This window comes from Phalacrocorax carbo, chromosome 9, assembly GCF_963921805.1.
Source record: "Phalacrocorax carbo chromosome 9, bPhaCar2.1, whole genome shotgun sequence".
Lineage (NCBI taxonomy): Eukaryota > Metazoa > Chordata > Aves > Suliformes > Phalacrocoracidae > Phalacrocorax > Phalacrocorax carbo.
In genome coordinates this window covers 21,672,931-21,695,670 of record NC_087521.1, presented here as the reverse complement: position 1 = coordinate 21,695,670, position 22,740 = coordinate 21,672,931, and the positions used below count along the sequence as shown (strand labels likewise).

Genomic DNA, 22,740 nt, shown 5'->3' with positions numbered 1-22,740 from the left:
TGAGGTACAATGTATACCCAAGCTGTAACTAGAGCACTGTGTTTATGAACTGACTTTTATTTAACACTGTGGCTAACTGTATCAGTTCAGCAAACACTATTTGCTAAACATCGCTGAATCAACCACTGAAGTCTGGCTTCGCGGTTCTGATGGGTGGCTGCAGGGGATTACAGCGTTAACACCCTGTAAGTGACACTATTCTCAGTGCAAAACCCCAAAATGTTTTGTGTTGGCCTAAATCTGCGCTTCCTGAAAACAGAAGTAAAAATTTACCAACTTCAATGCGTGAGGGATTAGAAAACCTTGATTAATGAAGTGAATATAGTATTCAATAACTAATTAGATATGAGGAAAAAGAAATTCACAAAGAACATTGTTAAACATTGAAATAGGGTGCTCAGAGGCTGGGGGATCCTTGGAGACATTCAAAACTCATCTGGACAAAGTCTTGAACAACCTGATCTAACACCAAATTACATTAGCCTTGGCAGCTGGCCCTGCTTTGAGCAAGGCATTGGACCAAATGACCTCCAGGGGTCCCCAACCACCTAAACTATTCTTTAACTGTGATTTGTAAATCCTAAACTTAATTTCCTATTTATATAAGAGTTCAGTATCTGGCAGGACTTAGCCTATTCCAAATGACTCCGTTTAAATTCTCCTACCAGAATTTCTGTTCTCCTGTACAATATACTGGTTGCTAAGAAAACTAGAAATCCAGATTAATATTTCTGTCAATAACATAAAAGTGCTCAGCCCATAAGACTTTCTTAGAGAATCTTCTTTATTTTTATTGTGAAGACTTTTATATAGCAATCTTTCCCTTGCAGACGGGGAGACACAGACTTAAAATTTGTTAAAATGCTTTTACATACTACTCTTGCTAAGTAAAAACTAACACTTTTACATGTTTTATTTTTGTATTTTGTCTTTGATTATTTAATTTCAGGGGTTTGGTAACAAAAAGGAAAAAATCTAGAAAGTAGAAAAATGTCTTGAAATCACAAATATTGATGAGTGATTTTAAGACTAATTTTCATTTTATTTCAAGGTGAATACTCCCTTGGTAAAATACAATCTGGTATTTTCTGTGAAAGTACAACCCTTTCTTAATACTGGTGTAAAGCAATAACTTTCCTTTCATTTCATGTTATGTATGCTTACATTTTAAGTATACTTTTGTAAACATAAATTATGTAACAGGAGTGGCTGAACATCTATTTGACATATATTGTAATAAGTACATTATAAACAGACACAGCCCCATGGAAGAATCTGTCATTTCATTAAAATAACTTCTTTTAAGAGCCTTGGTTGAATAAAGACTGAGAAGCATGTGCTGCACAAATATTAACGGTCCTGAAACTATATATTACAAAAGAGATTTTATAGACCATAACAGCCGTAAAAAATTGTTTGTGCATTATCTTCTACCATGTCGCAAATGACAAACAGAAGTATCTGAGGATTTGCCCTAGGATTTGAAACTGCAAAGGTGCATGAGATATTTGAGATATATTTTTAAAATCAGATATCTAATGTATCAAACGGCTTATATTTCTGGCATTGTACAGTAACTGTTAAAAAAGAAGCTTTTTCTCAAAAAAAAGCTAGTATAAAAATTTAAAAATCATTACTCATTTAGACACATATATACATAATTACAGACTTATGTATCATATTAACTATTTTATGTATTGTAACCCAATCTTATGTATGAAAATACAATATTTGGGCTCCTAAGCGGTATGCTGCACTTTCTTCACTGTCAGAACACCTTCCGAAGACCACAGTTAGCTGGGCACCATATGCAACAACCTCAAAACTAATTCAAATTGTCCTAGAAGCCAATGGCCTTTTCCCGTATGTACTAATACAGTATAACATTTATGCATGCAAGCCTTCATCTGTGTGACATTTATGATAATATGCAAGATTCTAGAATAGGGATATAAACCAGACTGTATCTAAGTCCACGACTGTGATGGGGCCAGAGAATTAAGCAGCTTTGCCCTTTAACCCTTCCCTTTTTCCCTCTGTTACCTGTCTAGCCAGAGCAAATAAAGAAAAGAAGCTTCGTTTTCAGGCTTCTACAATTTTGCTGAAAATACGATAGAAAAAATTTTATCTGAAAATGTACCACCTGATTAATATCCATTTTCAAGAAGTCAGAAGTCCTGATGGTATCACAATACGAACACCTCCTTGCAACTGACATTGTAACCCTCTTCTATTAAAATCTCATTTTCAAAACCGCTTTCTCATCCTCTACTTCAGTTATATGTGCTCGTGGTAATTTTATAGCACATCTGAATAAAATCTACATGATCTATATATTAAAAAAAGAAATTAATCTGATCTTAGTACATATCTGAACATGCACCATTGCACATGAAACGTCTAGTGCAATTAAAGTTAGAATGGAAAACCCAGATTTAGCGGCACAGTAGTTTTGTATTCATAGTAACTGTGTTTACCAGGATCAGTTTGGTCAACTGAAGTTTCTTATTTCTGTTTGCTTGCTGAACAACTGTCAAAGAGAGAAAGGATTTCTAGTTCATACAAATACTCCTTTCTGTTCCTGTGCCAAAACAGATGTACTATAATGGCACAATAACTTCATTCTTCCTATTATCATCAGTTTCTGTGAGTTTAGACACTAATTACTATGAGGAAACATTAAGCTCTTCTCCCTTGAATTTTAAGAAAAGTTTCAAGAATAGAAACAGTGCCTTAAAAGGAACACATTTTTCCTCCCAAATATTACCCAATTATGAACATTACTATCTCCTAGAAGATAACTGTTTCCTCTCCTTTATGGGAGTATGCGTTACTTATCATACATACTGCATTTTGTATGGTCTCTGGGTAGAATTCATCTTGGTGTTTTTTACATTAAGTCTGATTTTGAAAATTAAAACCACTTTTTTCACTCCAAGATCAAGATAATGCAATTTCCAATTCCTAGGTGATATAACAAAAATGAGCTAGTAGCTGGTATTTTTCCCTCTGCCCAATCCTCATTCACTGACTCAAAATTTATAATTTTCACTTTCAACAAGATTTGTCATTTCACAGCATGCATTATATGATATAAGAAGTCATCTGAAAAAGTACAAGGCCTGTAATTTTTCTACACAGAAAGTGAGAAAAAAAAATCACAGATGCTAACCAAATTCTGGAAGAGTAAATTACTTCTGCTGACCTAAATTTATCTTATAGTTTAATTTAGATACAGGATCTCTTTTCATTCTCCAGTCTTATTTTTTGTATCAGCATATTTCATCTACAGAGTTAGTGATTTGTGGCATGAGATACAAACACACTGAATGACCTAACAAGTGCTCAAATCTAGAGTCTTCAACTCATCTTAAAAGTCTGGGGCATTATACACAATAGATCCAACAGCTCCCACTTCATTACTGATCTCTTTGTCTTTCTGTCATGCATTCTCATCCTATCTGACCATAACATATTCCATCCTGTATGAATTATGTATTTTTTCATAGCAACTCTAATCTAATAGTTGAGAAAGTCAATGAGAATCTACTCAGAAATATTTAAAGGTTCTTGGTCCAGAAAGCAGTACCTGTACATTTCACCCTCTCCTTTAGGAAATGGCCTAGCAGGTCTAAAATAATTGTCTATTTTTTCAAGATTTATTGAGTGCTCTAACAGAAGATATCACTTCCCTTCATCTCAACTGTTGTTATGAGTCTCTTCAATCCTTCAAAACCCAACTATGCTATACTAATTCTATTAGGAACTCCTCTGCGTACCATTAAGAAAAGCACATCAAAGGTTAAGAAAGTAACTGTTACTGGTCTATTTATCTATATCTGTATTGCTTTATAAAAAAGCCTTTTCCATATAAGCAAGAGTCTGCTTTATACTGAAGAAGATGTTAAAAGGCTGAAATAACCACAACCATCTAAGACTTAAAGTAAAAGTAGGACTTTTGAGCCATCTTCCAAAAAATTAATACTTTTTAGAATAGGCTTATAAGATCCAGAACAACCAAAAAAAAAGATCTAAGTTCCTGCATCAACCACTATAACATGTACAAATTATACATAAAACATACTTTGTAATTGAGTTGACCATCAAAATCACACAGACTGAATCAAAAGAAAATTCAAATGTAAAAAAACAGTAAAGACGTAAAGAATGCCGAGTACCGAATGAATGGAACTACAGTGTACTGACTACAGTAAATAAGTGAAAAGCCACAAGGAAAAGAGAAATAAAAAGGGTAATGAGGCTGAACCCAAGGGTTTGAAGCTATTGCTCACAGAATTTTCCCCCACATGCAAGAAAAATATATCTATTTATCTACAGAGATACTGCAGGTAAAGAGATACCATATGTAATAATATAAGCTGAATTCATGCTTCAATTTGAAAAATAAGGGAGTAAAATTGTGAGTACTGAAAAATATAGCTGAAATTTTAGAAACTTTTCTGAAGCTTTAGATGTAGAAGCAGGTCTTTTTTCCCCAACCAAAGAAATCTGACTGTGACCTCAGAATGACTTCAGAATTTCTACCAAATTATTGCTGTCATCCTCAAAGGGCCTGGTGACCCAAAAGAAATAAATAATTAGAAAACAAACACAAAACTCTAAACTTACTGCTGACCTAAGCTAGCTTTTAGACAGCTCAGAAGCAGAAAGCCTTGCTTGTTCACCTCCTGTTCATAATTTATATACTTTCAAGTAGTATTGGACATCTACTTCAGACAGATGCGGTTACATGCATCAGAAACACAGTGTCAAACATCTAACTCTGGCATTGCTTTCTCATCCATTTAGAAGCAACCATAGATCAAAGGCACCTTTGTGAGGTAAACATGCAAATAACTAAAAATTACTTCATTTTTAAGCTGTTGATCATTCACTTTCTGTCAAACAAAAAACTGCTTTACTCGATTCATATTCACTTTGGAAAGTAGGATGAAATTCAGCTACTTAATTAAAATGAAGAACGAGTCAGTCATGTCTCTCAGAAATATATGAGGTTTGTTCCATTGACAGCATACAGCTTGGAGTGGACAGATAATCAAACCAGATAATACAATTAACATAATAAACAGATTGAAGTGATGACACAAGTCTTGCAAATTTCCAGCTTTCTGGCAGAATAATTTCTAACAGCAGATAAAAATAAGTATGATATATACAGATAATTCATCCATATTTACCTTCCTGTTAAAAGCATTATGAGCACACCATCAGAATCCTCCTGCCTACCCAACTAGGCTTCGGTAATTATAATGCATGTAACGTTCCCTACCTTCAAAATCACTACAATGATCTTAAACATCCTTTTGTTAGACTATTTTTTCCTCACATACTCATATTTTAACTTATTTCTAATGGTGTAATTATCCCAAAAAGAGTTTGACATTCTGCAATGGAAAGAATAAATAAAGATTTTACCAGTAATTCCACCCACATTTACTAAAATTAGTTCAGAATCATCTCTGGAAAAAAATATTATCTCTTTCCTTTGAATGTGTGTCAAATGTGCTCAAACTGCATAGACCCTTCACAGCATACCAATACTAACCAGCAGAACACCTGGCTTATCTATTTACTATGTTAGTATCAATATCCTTCTATGGCAGCAAAAGTAACATGGAAAAAGATAATTACACTAAAAGGCAACAACTGATACAATACCATTTGCACACCACTCCCCCCCGCCTTTGGTTTGTTTGTTACTGAAAATGAGCAGGATTAACTGACCACCAAACGGTGTGGGACAGTAAATTTTTAGTCTAAACTCATGGAATATTAACACAATGTGTTATTTTCATGAATAATACTTTTATTAGGTATGGATATTTTATTAGATATGGAATCCATGCAAATGCATATTTACAGGTAGAATTTACCTTAAAAACAGCACACAGTGCTTAGAATATCAATACTACTTCAGTGCATCCAGAACTCCAAAGTTTTATACAATATCACAGGGCCAACATAGTCTTCACAGGTGTCACACAAACCATTTCAACCGGTTTTCAGTGTGCATTCTTCTGAAGATAATGAGCTTAAGGCAAACCCTCAGTCATAGGGATGATGGCAAAGAAAAGGAAATTAAGATACAAGCACTTGCAAGGGAAAGAATAGCATTTGGGGAAAAATAAAATCAGTCTTCTGTATGTTGGACTCAAAAAGGGGGATCAACAGAATAAAAAAATACCTAGTACTTGCATTCTTCACCAAAAAGTACATAAAGTGAGTCATGAACACCTCAAATGGCCTAACAAGTAGTAAAATCTACTTAGAATCTTCAGCTCATGGGTCATATAGGTATGAGGCATTATACACAATAAATCCAAAAGCTGCCACTTTCCAATTGTTCATTTAAAAAAAAAAAATCCTCTCCATTTAATCAGGAAGTAAGATGAGGCACTGGAAAAGTAAGTACGTAAAGCCTTCAGAATTGGCAATACATAATATACAAATATTTGGATATTAATTTTATTGATCTCTAACACCTCACTTTCAAATGGGTGGGACAGTTTCAGTGATCAAAGCACAAATGTAGTTATCTGCCCTTAAGAGTTGATTTTTCCATACCAATAAGCACCTAATCATTTATTACAAACTCATGGTGCAAGTATTTTCTTTCTGTGCAATACAACAGGCATGCAAAGATCAAAAGAAGTTACAAGTAACCCTTAAAATGCACTTAAAGTTGGCCTTAAATGGTGATAAGAATAAAAGGAAATAGCCATACCCTTGGGTTAAAACATGTACCAAAGCAGCACTTTAATTTAAAGTAGTTGTCATTCTTTTCTCCACTGACTTAGTGGTTAGCACTTAATGCAGCTTTAAAAAGCAAAAGTAAAAATCAATCTTGCCCTGAAGACCATACCTTAACTAACTTCTAGCTCCCAAAATGGCAGAAAAATATGTCTCCTAATCCTGAGATTTTAAATGAAATTACATAAAGGAGATTAACTGTTTATAACAGAAGAATTTTGGTGCAAGCAGCAATGAGGCTGTGACTCATGTTTTGCTATTTAATATGGACATAAATCCTCCTCCTCAAAAAACTCAGTTACAATTTCAGCAGTGAAAATGGCATCTTTTCTGTTTCTCCCTTTAAAGCCAGCATTTTTATCTCTAGGCCTGCACAACAATGTAAGTAATATTACCATGTAAATATGTATATTAAAGCAGATGCCCTTCACATTTCTCCTTTACATATGTTTATTCTGTCAGAGACAACACGCCCAATTCATATTCACAACAAGAACATAGTTAGCATTTTTAAAGCATTTCTCTACTGTCCAAGTCTGGCCTTTTCAATATATTCTTGGTAACAGAAGTTATCTGGCAATTTCACTAGGGGGAAAAAGAAGAAAAAAAGAAAAATAAAAAAAACAAGAGAGCATATACTACTTTGGAAAGTCAGACCACAAGCTGGTCAGCTGCACTTGCCATGCAGCACAGGCAAACAGTAAATCACTCCATTTTGTGGACATAACCCCTTGCAAGCAAAATGTATTGGTATTACTGAGTGTAACAGCACACCTCCTACTGTGCAGCTCTGTTTCTATCAATTGAGTTATCAATGCTTTGGCCCAGCTTGAAGCCAACTTTCTTGCTCTTTGTCAGCTGGTAAAGAGAAGTGTGTTGGAGCAGCTTTGAACAACTTCTATTTAATCTTAGCATAAACTGATGGCTCAAGTGCTTAATGTCGTTCTTTGTTGTTCAACAATAGTCATCAGGGTGGGGAGGGCAGGGGGGAGCTAACTGATACCTACCCAAATTAATTCACTGTTTTTACTTCAAGAAATGTGGACTCAAAGCATAATTGACAATTTTTACACAAAGCTAGTCTCATAAGCAAAAATAAAAGAAAGGTTTCCAAGACTTTCTGCTTATACCCTTTCCCATGTTGCTGGACTGCTACAGAAAAACCTGTTGCAACTTTTCCAATTCTATTCAAACTTACAGTAAGTTACTGTTTAAAAAAATAAAAATTAATTATATCATTCTGATTTAAGACACACTGGGGAAATTAAAAAAAAAAATCCTATGGCTTTTTTCTCACCATCAAGCAGAATATTTAACTTAAAAACCTATGAGAAAAATGCCGTAGGAAAAAATGTCTGTATTGATCTCTTTGCAAAGCCAAATGAATTCTCTTAAAACTAGATGATTACTGAAAAATGGATAAGGACAAGAAGAATTGATAAATGACCTTTTTCCCCCATTAGAAAGAACATAAGACTATGTTCTTTGAGGCTTCAGTCTTTCTTCAACATTATACATTATGTGGTGATGCTGGTCGCCTTTATATAATCTTACATAAAATGTAAATTTAAAAAATATCTGAAGACATACAAATCTTTTCCTGGCTACTCTGAGTAGATAAAGTCAATAAAACAAGACCCCTAGTTACTATGCTCAGCTTGGATTCATACACACTTAAAATGATGCAATTCCATTCATATTAGTTCATCTACCCCTGCTTACACACAGCCTGAATCTGACTATCTTGTGTTATAGTAATTTTAGGAACAGTAGAACAGATAAGTAGGAATTACAGAGAAATGCTGGGACTAAAATCACACTGTAGCATGTTTCTGTAAACAAAGTGTGTCATTTTGGAATTATACAATAACTAAGAAGTGTTCTCTATCCATAGAGCCTGTGAGGAAAGAGGTAGGTATCTAAAATCCATTCACAGGTAAGGAGTAGATGGGCAAGACGTTTCCAACAATAGTTAACAAGTTCAAGAAAGTACGGCAATTCCTCTTGCTCCTGGTATGAATTGGTATGACTGACAAGGAATGACTCAGCTAATCCGCACATGAGAGTTGTACACATTCTCAGAACCCACAGCCATGCAACAACACAGAATAAAGAAAACTGCTCCCGAAACAATTGCTACCAAGATACGGAGAAATATATCCAGAGCCTGATATTTTTATTCCTTAACATTAACCCCTTGTAGGGTAATACTTTGCAAAAGGAAACATGCAGAAACATTTATCTGAATGCAAAAAAAGCTAAAAGTTAGAATTTAAACAAGAATATCTGCATCATCAAGAGTCTATTCAAATAATAACATTGATATGAAATATCTGGTACATTTTCCCGCTTGTATAAAAGTATCAGCCAGAGGCAATAAAGCGTGGCTCAGATATATCTAAGGTATCTAACAGAAGTTTCCAAATGTTTTTTTTGTTCTTTTCTCATTCAATTTTATTATGACTCATAAAGCAGAAAGACATTTTCCTTCCATAGACAGGGGTGTTTGTCTGATAGGTTATAAGGAATTAACATTCAGTGGGAAGGACTCCAACTTGTCAAAAAGCTTCTCTGTGAGACCAGCAAGGTTATTAATGGAGAGAGGAGCAACTTCAAGAAGTGCAGTGAATGTGATAGCCATGTAAAACTAGTTTTAACAGACTGAGGCATAGGAGTTAGACAACCCTTATTTTCAAAGCCTGAAAAGGATACTGTTATTGTTCAGGCTAGAAACACCCAAACCCAACCTGATCTAGCTGATCTAGGAAGGTAGTTAGATACTGCGGGGTGGGGGGGTGGGGGGGGGAGGAAGGAATCAAGATGTAATAATGCCAGTGACATGTTAATTCTCAAAGTGTGAGTTTCAAAACCAACTCAGTTAGGTAGCATTCCCATCACTATCACGTTCAAATTAAAAGATTCTTGTTACTTTTGCATCACTAGTCTATCTTCAAATATCTTTCCCTGAGGGCATAACCGTCTCTGGCTACAGATGCCACTTGTGGCGTCAGTTTTGGAATCTGAAGCAACCTTCTTTTCCAGACAGAGTGTCCTATAATTGTGTATAATTTAAACAGTTGGTTCCTTAGCTGTAATGTGGTTTTTGCCAGACTATGCCAAGAGAATTCCTCACTTCCAATTTCCTTTTCAGTTTGTCTTCAAGACCAAAAGAGAACTTTTATTATACAAAAAGCTGCCCCTGAGAGATTAAATAAGACAACCCCTACCAAGTTAGGCAAACTTCTCAATGAATAATGGAGACCTCCTTGAATTGCCCAGTCTCAAGAACCTTCTACATTCCCATTCTGTGTTCCTGGTGAAAAAATTTCTGTATAAGTGGTGAAATAATCCTGGTTTCTTTCCTGTGACATAAAGCTTTGGGGTCTGAGGTTTGACAAACATCCCATGTAACTTTACCACAGTGTTGGCATTTAGACTACCAGCTAGCTGGTGGAACAGAGAATGACAAAAACATTAATGTTGCTAAAGTTAACTCTAAAAACAGATAAATAAAACAGCTCTACAAGTATACCCCAGAGAACAAGATTAATCTTAAATCTCAATGAAGCTATTTATTGTCTCATTCCAAATTATTCCTGCCATAGCATATCAGCTGAGGCACAGACACAGGCCCAAGCCTGCAGTCCAAGCTCCTGAAGTCCTTAAATTATAATCAGAATTTCACCTCAGTAAAACAACTCCCCTTCACACAAAGTTTACAAAGTGCAGCAATGTGAATGAATACATAATGTAGTGTTATCTGCCCCAATTTGTGGAGATTCAGAGGAATATCTGAAAGAACTCTGAATGTAAAAAACGTGGTGTCTCAGGACTAAGAATCACTATTCTGAAGAGTTTCAGAGTATTCAGATTTTTGGGACAGGTAACGGTGCATGCTACTACCCTGACACTCACAAAACTGAAATGTCTACTCCTGCTTTTGGGAGTAGAGCAGCTGGACCAGTACTAACTACTGCTGCTTCTCTGTCAGCAACACATGAAGTAGAGTCAGAGTGCAGGGCCATGGAAGTATCTCACCATGAAATGTGAAGGGCTCCCTATGCCTACAACAAAGTAGTCCTCAAAACACCAGGATTTTGCAAGAAAATCCTCTAGATATTTGTTTCAGTCACTGCATATGACAGTCATTATATTACAAGGCACCATCGTGTGAAAGTGTTCTCAGACTTGCCATAAATGACAGCTTGACCTACTCTTTGAGGGGTCTGTACTTTGATATATTCTAACACAAAACACTACATTTTCCCATCTACATCCTCAAGCAGTTTCCGTTGGCTGCATCTCCAGGTCCTGACATGAACTAGTGCAATACTCTTTCCAAGTCAGGCAAAGGATACAAACATAAACTAGTAATATTGAGTAAGCATGAGAATAAAAGCTCCCTACCAGTACAAAATGTTGTTATAAACAATTGGAGCTTCTTAAGGAAGGTGATATAAAGGAGAATTATTATATTTACACATTAATTATGCGCCATCTCAAAATGAACTGTGGCGCTGTTAAAGTTATTTCTTAAATGCCACTAATCATCTGCACAAAAACAAACTCAGCCTCCTGCTGGGCAACATACTATTCCTGTATGGGACTTGTCATGTAGAAAGAAACATTGTAAATATTTAGCTGGATATCCCTAGGTAGATCTTTTCTAGGAGAGCATGATAAGGTTTTCCCAGGGCAACAGAACAATTTTTAGAAGTTAAGAAAACCCACAGTTCCTTCAACTGTGTTTACTATTTAAAAAGGCATCCACACAACTACCTAGTTTCTCCTTATCATGCCATGCACAAAGATGCTCTGAAACATACATAGAAATGACATCTCCAGAGGAGAATTTGACAATGCATAAGGAGGGCTACCACCGATCTCACTCATCGCAGCTCTCACGTAGACTTCCAGAAGTCCATTTACTGTCAAAGGGCTCGTTACATACACTACAGCTGATACGTCATACTCTCTCATCACTTCAACCAGTACTTGGCTTCACAGATTCAAAGTATAGATTCAAGATTAGCATAACCTGAACTAAACCTCTTCTGCTATTGATGGGAGAGTGATCTATCAGCTGTGACATCTTCTCTGCTCATGCTCCACTTACCGTAGCATGAGCAGTCATGCAGTTGCACATTTTGTTGGAAGCAAGTACCTGAAAAATTTGTTAGAATTGGTATCAGTTCCCTAATCTGACCAAGACTGCATGGCTGCAATAGTGCTGGTGCACAAAACATATCAGAAACACGCAGTCATGTAAGGAAAGGAGACAAGAGCTACTCTTTCTGATCTAGGAAGAGCTTCATTCAGCTTAATTTCACTGTGAAACTATACACAGAAGAACTTAGCTCCATGAATACCATGAACCAGCCAAACATAGTGCTAAGTCTCAAAGCCATTTGACCCACTCCCAAAGCCCAGTTCCCATGCTGCTGCACACTTCTCTTGTGCTGGCACAGGGCTTTTTTTTCAGGTGCACAAAGTCCTGGATCACACAGTTGATCTGCTTTAAAACTAACTCTTATTTTTATGGTTTGCCTCAAATTCCTCAATGTGCTGTGCAGGCACAAGGGCAAATGTAGCACAAATACTAGAACAGGGAGAGGACTGGCACTGCCATCTTCCTGCGCTGACTGTGGCCTGAAAAAGAAAATGGAAAATGGAAATGAAGATTATTCTGTCTCTTTTTTTTTTTTTTTTTCTTTTTTTTTTTTTTTGAGGTGTCCCAGATCACTATATTAACTCTGCTCGGTATATTTACAGCTGATTCCTCAGTTGTAGTTTCAACTCAGCAAATATCATCAACAGAAGTATTTGCACAAATCTAAATTTTAATAAAAGTATGTGACTTAGCATCATTTGAGAAGACTACTGGTACACCTTTCACTTTAAGGTGAAATAATCAATTTCATATACATTAATTTATTTGCATACAGAGTCAAGGTCAAGCAACCAATTTATGCAACCAAGAGAATCAGGATTAAACTTTTATAGATTTTAAGTTGTAATTTACAAAATAAAAGACACTATTACATTATGCACAGAAAAAAAAAAAAAAAAAAGGCTTTAGAAATACTTTTTATGTTAAGTATTTACAGCTTGCCAGTATGTTTGGAGAATTTTTTTCCCATGTGCTTAGCATGACGGCTGGATCTTTCACTATACTATGTATGTTTCAGGATCATTAATTCAGAAGCTGTGTAATCTGGATAGAGTAGCCAGTTCTCACAATTATGTAACAAAAAAAAAAAATCAACACAATGTTTATATTAGAAAATCAGCTCCTAAACGTACATTTAAATTAAAGCTCTCATTTAAATTCAAAGGTGAGTTGCCTGCACCTGCAGAAAAAATAAAATCTCCAAAACTAACACGATAAAACTAAAAACTAAAAGAAAAAAAACACTTTTAAATAGTGGGTTTGACAGTCACAATTAACAACATATACTGTATAAAAAGATGTTTAGAATTTGAGAACCCTTTAGCTAATCAAAGATGACTACAATAAAGTACAACTTTTTTTAAGACATGCTAAATTTATAGACATTGAATTATTTCCAATATAGATAAAGTATCTATTGTGTCTTCAAAACTCTGCTCAACGTTTCAGAGGGGGATTGTGTTGGTTGTTACACAGAGATAGGATCACTCCAAAACCAAAGTACAGTATGTTCCCAAAAGGGTGCATAATTCAATCTTCCACCTTGATAACTCATTATTACCCTGTTATTTTGAGTATGTCAGAAATGTCAAGGTCTGGAAGCTTTAACACTAAGCAGGCACAAATAAACAAAAAAGTAGCTGAATACAAAATAACACAATACACGCAACAATGTAAAACCCCCAGGGAAATCTAACAGAAAAGTCCTCAGAAAACAAACCACGCTACAGTGTACATACCAGTAAGCATCCTTGTATCCAAACCAGATTCACCTCAGGCAAAGAACACATATTTTGCTGGTGGCTGTCTGCCATAAAAGGCATGCAGTATGACAAATAAAAATAAGTAATAACATCAATCAAACATCAGCAAACATGGAAACTAAGACTACAGGCAAAAGTTCATAGAAGGAATAAAAATCACTGTCCCTGAGCTGCTTATTGCCATCATCTTCATAGAGGTCACGATGCCCTGAAGTGGAATGCAAACTGTTCAGTCATCTCAGTGAAAAGTCTGGCAGCTTTTCTTAATCTGCTGACAGTTTTACGACAAATCATCAATCTTGACACCGACATGGTTGAGATGCACATCACTATTTTGCTCCCCTTGTTCTTCTGTTGGGCCAGCTACATCCAAAATACAGTCAGAATACAACTCCTCAGTGATTCCAGTTAGACCCTCCAGAAACCCCCAAGCACTCAGGCTGAAGCTCTAAAACACAGATCCTGGGCACTCAGATGCCTCTCCCTCTTTAGGTACCTAAATCCATTTCATTTCCGTGGTAAGTTCATAAACATCCCTGACAACGTGGCCTAAGGAAGCCCAGTTCCTCAACCAGAATCAAGGTTAATTGAGATTACAAATGACAGTCCAATTTGCTACCACATTCTTATTAAATTAGAACTTGCTTAGCCTAATTGCAGAATGTTCCCCAATTAAAAGTGCAACAATTATCTAAAGCTGAAGTTCACTCATGCGTATGTCATATTAAAGTGACTCTGGCCACCGGGAGAGCTACTGAATCCTTTCCCTTTGCTTGCACAACTGTTTCTATATCCACATGATGAGCCAAATCAAGGAGCTGATTTAGCTGAAAACAAATCTGACTAAAAATGATCAGCTTTAGCTAGATCATCTTGTCAGTCTACCTCATTACAGTTATCTGAAGAATAGTACTGGCAGAAAAGGGGAGACTGAAAGCAAAGTCATCCCCTAAAAATAATAATTTTATATATATATATATAAACTTTTAGGATTATCAAAATTACAATTAGCACTTTAGAACGTAAAACCAAACTATGACAGGTAAAAATAGGAAACCAATTAAAATGAAGCCGCATTTCTGTGAAAGTGAGGTTTCAAACAGGATTAGTGTGTTAACATACTCATGATGTGCTAAGAACATTTGTAGGCATATATTTATGTCATACTCAGGAGAAGGCAATGACCAGAAATTTACAAAATCTGTGACAATACATCATGGCTAGATACAGACAGACAAGAGGTTGCGGAAATACAAACTAATCATTGGATGGATACAAATACATACTAGATAAGCAAAATAAATATCTTTACAATATCAAGAAGTAAAAGAGCATGCCAGGAACTCAGTAGTATTGCTGGAAAATAAGAAGTAACACAAGAGGTGAAAAAGAAGAATGAACTGATGAAACTGACGGAAGTTGGGAAATTAATACCTTTTCATAAACACTGTATAGCAAGAACCAGTCACAGGACAGCAGGGAAAAAAAACAAACCAACAACCAAAAAACCGCACAACCCACCACTATTCAAGCAACAAAAACCTCAGATAGTAAAAGGCTGTACTATTCTCTCCAACTAAGATGTTTTCAGATTACAACAGCAGAAGACCTCAGAAGCAGAAATCTAGAAAAACAAGATTCTACTAAACATACAACAACTCTGCATATTAGCAGACCAGAGTATCCAAGTTCAAGGGTTGGGAAGAGAAGCTGGGGACAGGTTCTGGAGGGAAGAGAGAATGCAAAAAGAGAAGAAAATGGTTGGGCTTTTTTGTTCAGAATGAAAGCCATTAAAATGTGAGGACTCCTTCTGGACTTTCACAAAAAATAATTACTAAACATTAGCTTGGCTGTATCATACAAAGGTCTCAGTATTAGTCAGCTCCATTGTACTGTACCAGCAACACTAAAGAGATCCTCCTCAATAAACTAAAAACCTCCAACTTGCAGATTAGGGTTACATAAATAAGTGACAATAGAAAAGACAATGTGACACAACATTAAGTATTTTTATACTATCTCTAGATATTTAAGGGAAGAGATTTTATTTCTATTACTGTACTTCTTTAATGTATACAGAGATAGCATCATCCTTCCTAAACAGAGCACAACACACACATCATTAACAATTCATTTCAATCTCACCAAAGCAATTTTTACAGTGGGATTTTCAGAAAAGGCAGTGTCTTTTTGGATATCATCAAGGAGGGCCCCACTTAAGGGACAACCTGAAGGTCAGCAAATAACACATCTGTATGAGAAAATGAGGCATGAAAAGACCAGACTGACATTATTGTCAAACAGGAGCAGGCAGGAGTCTTGTGTTATAATAGATTAAGAAATGCCAGACAAGCCAAAAATGCATACCTTTGTACATTATATAAAGGATACTACCTATGTTACAGGCAGCTTTTCAACTCTGCTTGCTTATACTCCACTCAGTACAGGAAATGCAATACACTATTGAACAGCAAAAGCTCCACTGGATTATTGTATTAACATACCTGGACAATCACAGCAAGTGATTGCCCTACAAAAAGCTTATCAAGCAGAGATGAAGCTACCTTTCAGCAATGAGGACAATGCAGAGGCAAAAATGAAAACTTCATCACAAGGAAAAGAATATTATGTCCCCAGAACAGCTGCTCAAGTAGAGAGAAAGCAGGTGAAGATGTCAGAAGTTCAAGGCCAGGTTGAAAAGCAATTAGTCAGATGAAAGATACAAAGTGGAACCTTTTACCCTTTAATAAGGCAATGATCCAGTAAAGACATATTGCTGGAAACATGATCTCTAATTGGGAAAAGAGCAAAGAAATTTGCTGCCACACAGGGAGAGAAAGGAGGAGGTTAAAAAAAAAAAAAAAAAGGTTAACTCTGGTGATTGTGTTGAGGTAAAAACCAAAATTGATATGCATCCTTTGCAATAATATGCACCACATGCAAACTGTTTCCTCTGAATTTCCCTGGACTCAACGGACCACTTTGTTTGTTGGTTTGGTTTTTTTTAATGCTGAACTTTATTAAATAATGGATTTTAAAACTTGCTTTGCTAATAGTTCCTGAAGTCAAAATTCAGTACAAAAGTAGTATCAGTGGACAAAAATCCTTACCTAAAAATAATGCCACGCGCCCGAAAAAGAGAAAATTAAGGCACTGAGAAAATTAAGGTACTCTAAACATTGAGCACAGGCATAGACTGGAAGAGCAATTAAAATAGCAGAATAAGCAAACCAAGAGGGAGCTGCAGCTGGTTCTCCAATTACTAGGTATTGTTTAAAAATGCATATTCAAATCAAAATCCCTCAGAACGTTTGTGCTCTCAAAGATGACTTACAGAGTAATTGAAAGATCTGTATTTTAAACTATCAAAATTTAAGTTACTCAGGTAGCTGCAAGTACTTTGAAGAACAAGGAGGAGGACATAAAATGAAAAACCAGAACACAGGGAAGTATTATATAGTGTCTTCTACAGTATTTCCTAAGGAGTATAAAACTAATCCCTCAAGTTTCCTCTTCTGAAAGCCCAGACATAGACAGTACGCTCGAACAGCTCTTATCAGTCTGTGGTAACTGCTTATGCCTTAGAGTGAATATGAAGTCACTGAATGACTGGTGTTATTAATGTTAGCAGTCAAGGAATCTTGCAAAATCAACTGCAGGGGAAAAGACTATTAAGTATAACTCAGTGTTGGCGAGGGCCATATTAGAAACTCATGAAATAAATGTTTATACATGTACATGGGCATCCTTTTCTATACATTTTTTTTTAATTACAGTACCCATTTTTATCTTGTCTGTATGTTTAACGTATCAAAAAGTAAGAAAAACTACTACCGAAAGACATAAAATAAAAGGAGTGAAAAGTAAAACACTAAAAAAGCTATATGTAAGCACAATGGTCAGCAACGTTTCACAGTAATATTTTAGGCAATACCTGAGTAGATAAACAGCCCTTTCAATATCACTGAGTTCTTCATCAACTGTCAATCTTTCTATTTCTTCTGGTGTCTGTCAAGCATGAAATAGAGATTATGAGTTTACAATGCCTCACTATTTCCCAATTTTAATCTTCTTAAAACAACCCCTTCCTCCCCAGATCCAAAGATAGTTCTATGAGTAATTTGTATTTAATCCTTGAAGTCTCTCAAATAAATCCTTCAGCAGGAAAATATGGGATGTAACAGAAGTACAGTTCCACACCAGACACTGCCACTGTCAATCACTTAAAGTGTAATCAAGTCACATATAAATTAAAGTCCTAAATTAGTCCATTTTTTTTCCAGCTTAATATTCTTATAATGAAAATACTAAGTTCCTGCTATATAGAATTCGAAGTCGCTTACTCCAAAATGACTGAAAACAAATTATAGTATCCTGGTGCTGTAAAGGATAAACTACCTATTCAGTTAGCCGCGCATAAATAAAAGAGACACAATTTCAAACGGATTTTAAAGCATCGTTCCATTTTGAAGTATATACCTTCAGGCTCCTGCGTACTGGCCTCTCTATAATAGTTAGTTCCTGCAGGTCTTCTATGTATCCAAATAAATTGCTCTGATTAAAATCCATTCTGGAGAAGAAGATTATCGGAGGCATGTAACAACTAAAGCCTTTGGCAACCGCTGCTCCCCGCGAGCCTCACATCGCACCGAGGGAGGCAGGACCGACACGGCGCAACACCCTCCCCGAGGGCGCCCGCCCGCCGCCGCCGCCGCCTGCCTCCTCCCGCCGCCGGGAGGCCGCCGCCGCCTCGCCTCAGCGCGCACACTGCGGCAGCGGCCGCCGCTCGCCCCCGCCGGGCCTCCTGACGGGAAACTTTCCCCGGCCCGGGCGGGCAGCGAGCGGGGCCGCCGCTGCAGCCCCCGGCGCCGGGAGCCCGCTGCAGCCGCTGGTACCTCGGCGGTGGCGGGGGAAGTTTCCAGCCAAGTTTCCCCTCGCCGCGGGTCGCCAGGCGGGAGGGGGCCAGGCTGCCCCCGGGCGCGGGGCGAGGATGGCGGAGGCTCTCCGCGCAGCGCCCGGGCTGCGGGGCTCGTCTCTCACCGCCGGGGCACGGCGCGGAGCGGAGCAGCCCCCCGCCGCCGTGCCCGGGTGCCGCCCCGGGAGGAGGAACGGTCGCGGTGGTGCAGTGCCGCTCCCCGCCCCCGTCCCGCTCCCGCCGCGCAGCCCCCCTGGGCGCCCACCCCGGCAGCGGGGGGAGGCGAGCGAGCGCCACGGCGCCCGGGCCGGGGCAGCCCCGCGGCCCGCAGGGCGCCGGCACCGGCGGTGGGGCCGCCCCAGCACCGCCCAGCCGGTCGCCGGGGCAACGCGGCGCTGCCGCGGCCTCGGCGGGGCAAAACGGCTCCCGAGCGCGGCGGCACCCGAAGTGCGCGGCGGCCGCCACCCGCCGCCTCAGGGCCCGACCCCTCACGCCGCCCCGCCGCGCTCCCCCGGGCCTGCTCCGGCCGCCCGCGGGGCTCCTCTTCCACAACTGTGGCCTCCAGCTACAGGCGCCCTGAAGCGCCTCTCCCGCTGCTGCGGCCTCCCCGCCTGGGCTCCTCGCCCGCTGCTGCCGTCCCCTCGGCTCGAGCGGCATCCCTTGCCAGCTGTCCCAGGACACCTCACCGGTATCCTGCCCCGCCGTCACAGCTATTCCAAACCTCAGTTACACAGAAAAAAACCTATAAGCGTGCTGATTTTAATGAAAAGTCCGAAGCAGGTTCCTTTTCCAATGAATGCTTTTATATTCATTAAAAAAAAAACCAACAACCAAACAAACACAAATATCCCTTTGACGGTCAACTGTGAATCGACACCGAAGGCTTCACTTCCAGTCTTCATAACTTCTTCACCTTTACAGCCCTCTCCCTGCCTCAGGTCACACAGTGCTCATACTTAGAGCAGGGCACATCTCAATGGTGGATATCCAGCTAGGCCTTGGACGCTGTAGGATTTATCCTGGCTCACTAAGTACACTGGGGTTACAAGGGAGAGTATTTATTTCAAAATAAAAGTATGCCATTTTTAGCCCTGACTGGTGGACAAATAAGCATGGAAGATGCTATCTTTTTAAAAAAATTTAGTAAGATGGCTTCTTCTGGGGTGGGTTAGTGATGCAAAATGCACGCAGGGCAAGAATCACCACCCACAGCTAGGCATAGCATTTACTGAGCTAAGTAATTCTCCAGGCCTTGCAATGATTACATGGAACACAACTAAACAATTGCACTCACATCAGGAGTTATAAAAACCCTGTAAATATTGTATAAGTAAGTTTTGTTGATAAAGTATAAAAATATGTCCACGAATTATAAGGATTAGATAACACTATCTAGTATATTGCCCAGAATTTGTTTAACTATGTTATGGTTGGTAAGTACCTCAGCTTTTATTTAGCAAAAAATAAATGTGGTCCTTTGTGTGTTACATATCTGTGTACTAATTAGGCCAAATCCTGTGCTCAGTTAAACCTGTAAAACAGTTAAAAATTAAAGCATCTCCATTAATTTCAAACATACAACAGAATTACTAGCAGAAAAACCCAATCCAAAATACATAGAAATAATTAAACTGTTATGTAATAGAAAACCAAAACCATTTGGAGTTTTCAAGACATGATGACAAATTAAAATGAGAAGCGCTATTTTGAACATCTCCTTTGCATTATCCTTTTAACTAGGGAACATCATCAGACAGTAAATATAATATTGAACCTAAGTCCTCTCTGAGTAGTTAACAAAGTAGCTCCACGGGGGGCGGGGGGGAAGGTTTTATAAAATGTTCTCTAATTCAGAATCCGGACATGCATGCTTCTGCTGATAATAAGTATTAGGAAAACATACTGAAATCCCAATCTCAATTAGTTAGGAAAAATCCTTTTGCAATTTCTTCAACAGCCAATTTGTGGTTGTTTCACCTTGCAAATAGTTCTCATGAATCTTAAAGATCTTATGAGACCAAAGGCATTTTCTTTTGCGTGTCCTGAATTAGGAACTCATTGGAGTTTTGAAATCAGGTATTTCGTAACTCAGTTTTAAAGACTGAAGAATGTGGAGCTTAGATATACAGTTAGGCTGATTTATCATATTATATTTTACATAAATTTTGTAAGCCACTACAGAAGAGGGGTTTTTATAAACACATAAACAGCTCCCTTTAAAAATCTGTGCTTACAGCTCAGTCCAAGAAACACTGTGCAGGAGCAACTCCCATTAATTTTAAAATCAGCAGATACGTCAAAGAGATCTACAAATATCCTGGAAATGTGAAAAGCAGAATAAAAATAAGATTTTTTAAAAAAATGTAAATTGAATACTGGACCAGAATAAAGATCACAGAAGGAATTAGCTTGCCCAGAATCAATATAAACGTATCTCTTTTTGACACACACATTTGCCAGATAGAAAAAAAAAAAAAAGCTTGCATATGTTGTTCCCAAACCACATATATAACAATTACTCCCCTCTGGTAGTAAATCTGCAGGCACATTCTCCCCAAGTGGCCTGTCATTCTCATCTGTGATGAAAGTCACGCATGACTTCCCTTCCACTGCTGCTGTTTTCAGCTCCTCCCTTTTCCACTACTCTCTTCTCCCAAATAAAGCACTGCTTTCAGCTTCATTCTAACCTTGTCATAGCTATTGTACAGAATAAAGAGCTATTTCGTACTGCTTTTGTGAAATCCAGAGTGAATTGGAACCTCCATTTTAACATAGGAGCTTTGTAAGCTTGCAAAGCCAAAACAGGGCTGATTTTAAATAATCCTTTGATGGAGACAACTGCAGAGCACCTGGGAAAATGGCACTCATACCTAGTGGAAGAAAAGAAATAGCATTATTCATGCCTTCTAAAGCAGTAAACTTTAAATGCAACACAGGTGAAGATCAGAAAGAAGACAAAATAGATGGGAGGAGTTTGTACCTGAAGGATTCTTCAGGTACACTGACTCAACCTAAGGACTCTTAGGTGAAGGGATTTGTCCTGTTGCACAGATGCACAGTTCTGCTTTGCTACCCAGCAGTTAGATGTCTGCCTTCTAGAAACTGCTCTAAAAAGGTTGCAATTCACATTTTACATGTTCCCAAAGAATTAACCTGTAAATCCAGTTATTCACAGAGAACTTGAAAATTTAGGAAGTCTCAGCATGAACTGCAATGCCTGAATCAGCTGGAATATGAAGGAACTGGTTGGTTTGGGGGATATAGAAGGACATACCAAGTAATGCTTTCAGGCAAAATGTGCACACTGTAGATTAAATTCCAGAATTTCTTTTGCATTGGCCAAAGCAAAAGAGGAGGAAAAATTCAGCAGAATATTTTTGGATTATTGGATTATGTTGGGGGGGGGAGGCAATACATTTTGGGTCAACTTGATAGTAACGCTTTCTTTTGGAGTTTTTTTTTTGCTTCCTTTTTTTATTTAGACTACTGAAGAGTTTCCATGAAGGTCAAAATTAAATTAAACATTTCATTCTTCTTTTCCCCTTTTTCTGTTAATTTAATATTCCACGAAAAATAAATATACTTTCATAATGTACACTGTGTAGATGATTATGACCTGTGTAATCACAGTTCTGCTCAGGACTCAGCACCTAAACTATGCAGAAGTTCAATTCAGTCTGTTCACCACCATGGAGACGGCCAGAGCTGGATCAGCTGTTCCCAAATGAGCAACCTCTCACTGCAATGGTTTGCCTTTTTTTTTTACAGTTCACCAAACCCTTTAAAAATGCAGCTTTAATGTTCCATCTACTGCCTTAGCCTTACAAAACAAGATTTTTCATTCCATTCGTACTCCAGGTAAGAATGTCTCCACGACCACTGGTTCTTCAGAAATACTCTGTATCGAGGCAAACCTGTAAGAACATTAATCTAAAAGAACCACACACAAAAATCTGGGTCTGCTTCAGAACAATGCTTGGAACGTAGCATACACAAACTTCAGCAGAAAAAAATATTTAGCATGTTTTCCAGTTTGTTGCTAAGAAACTGTTGCTTCATTTTACTATTGTCATTTACAGAAAATTGCTGATTGTTCTTTTGCCACTTCGGTCATCTTCTTG

At 37.9% G+C, this 22,740-nt stretch overlaps 1 protein-coding gene across 3 annotated transcripts in view; it reads right to left on the bottom strand.

Moving 5' to 3' along the window:
- The window catches only part of PPP4R4 (protein phosphatase 4 regulatory subunit 4), a 73,265-nt gene extending 54,431 nt beyond the window's left edge, over positions 1 to 18,834 (bottom strand). The window contains exons 1-3 of one of the 3 annotated variants that reach the window (XM_064460671.1): positions 18,600 to 18,834; positions 18,184 to 18,274; positions 17,639 to 17,712 (exon numbers count right to left, since the gene is read on the bottom strand). In XM_064460671.1, the coding sequence (XP_064316741.1) occupies positions 17,639 to 17,712; positions 18,184 to 18,273 (164 nt within the window). In that variant the 5' untranslated portion in view covers position 18,274; positions 18,600 to 18,834. Of the gene's footprint in view, positions 1 to 17,638; positions 17,713 to 18,183; positions 18,567 to 18,599 lie in introns of those variants that run through there. The other 2 variants (XM_064460670.1, XM_064460673.1) reach the window with 2 other exon arrangements.
- Positions 18,835 to 22,740: the final 3,906 nt, after the last annotated feature.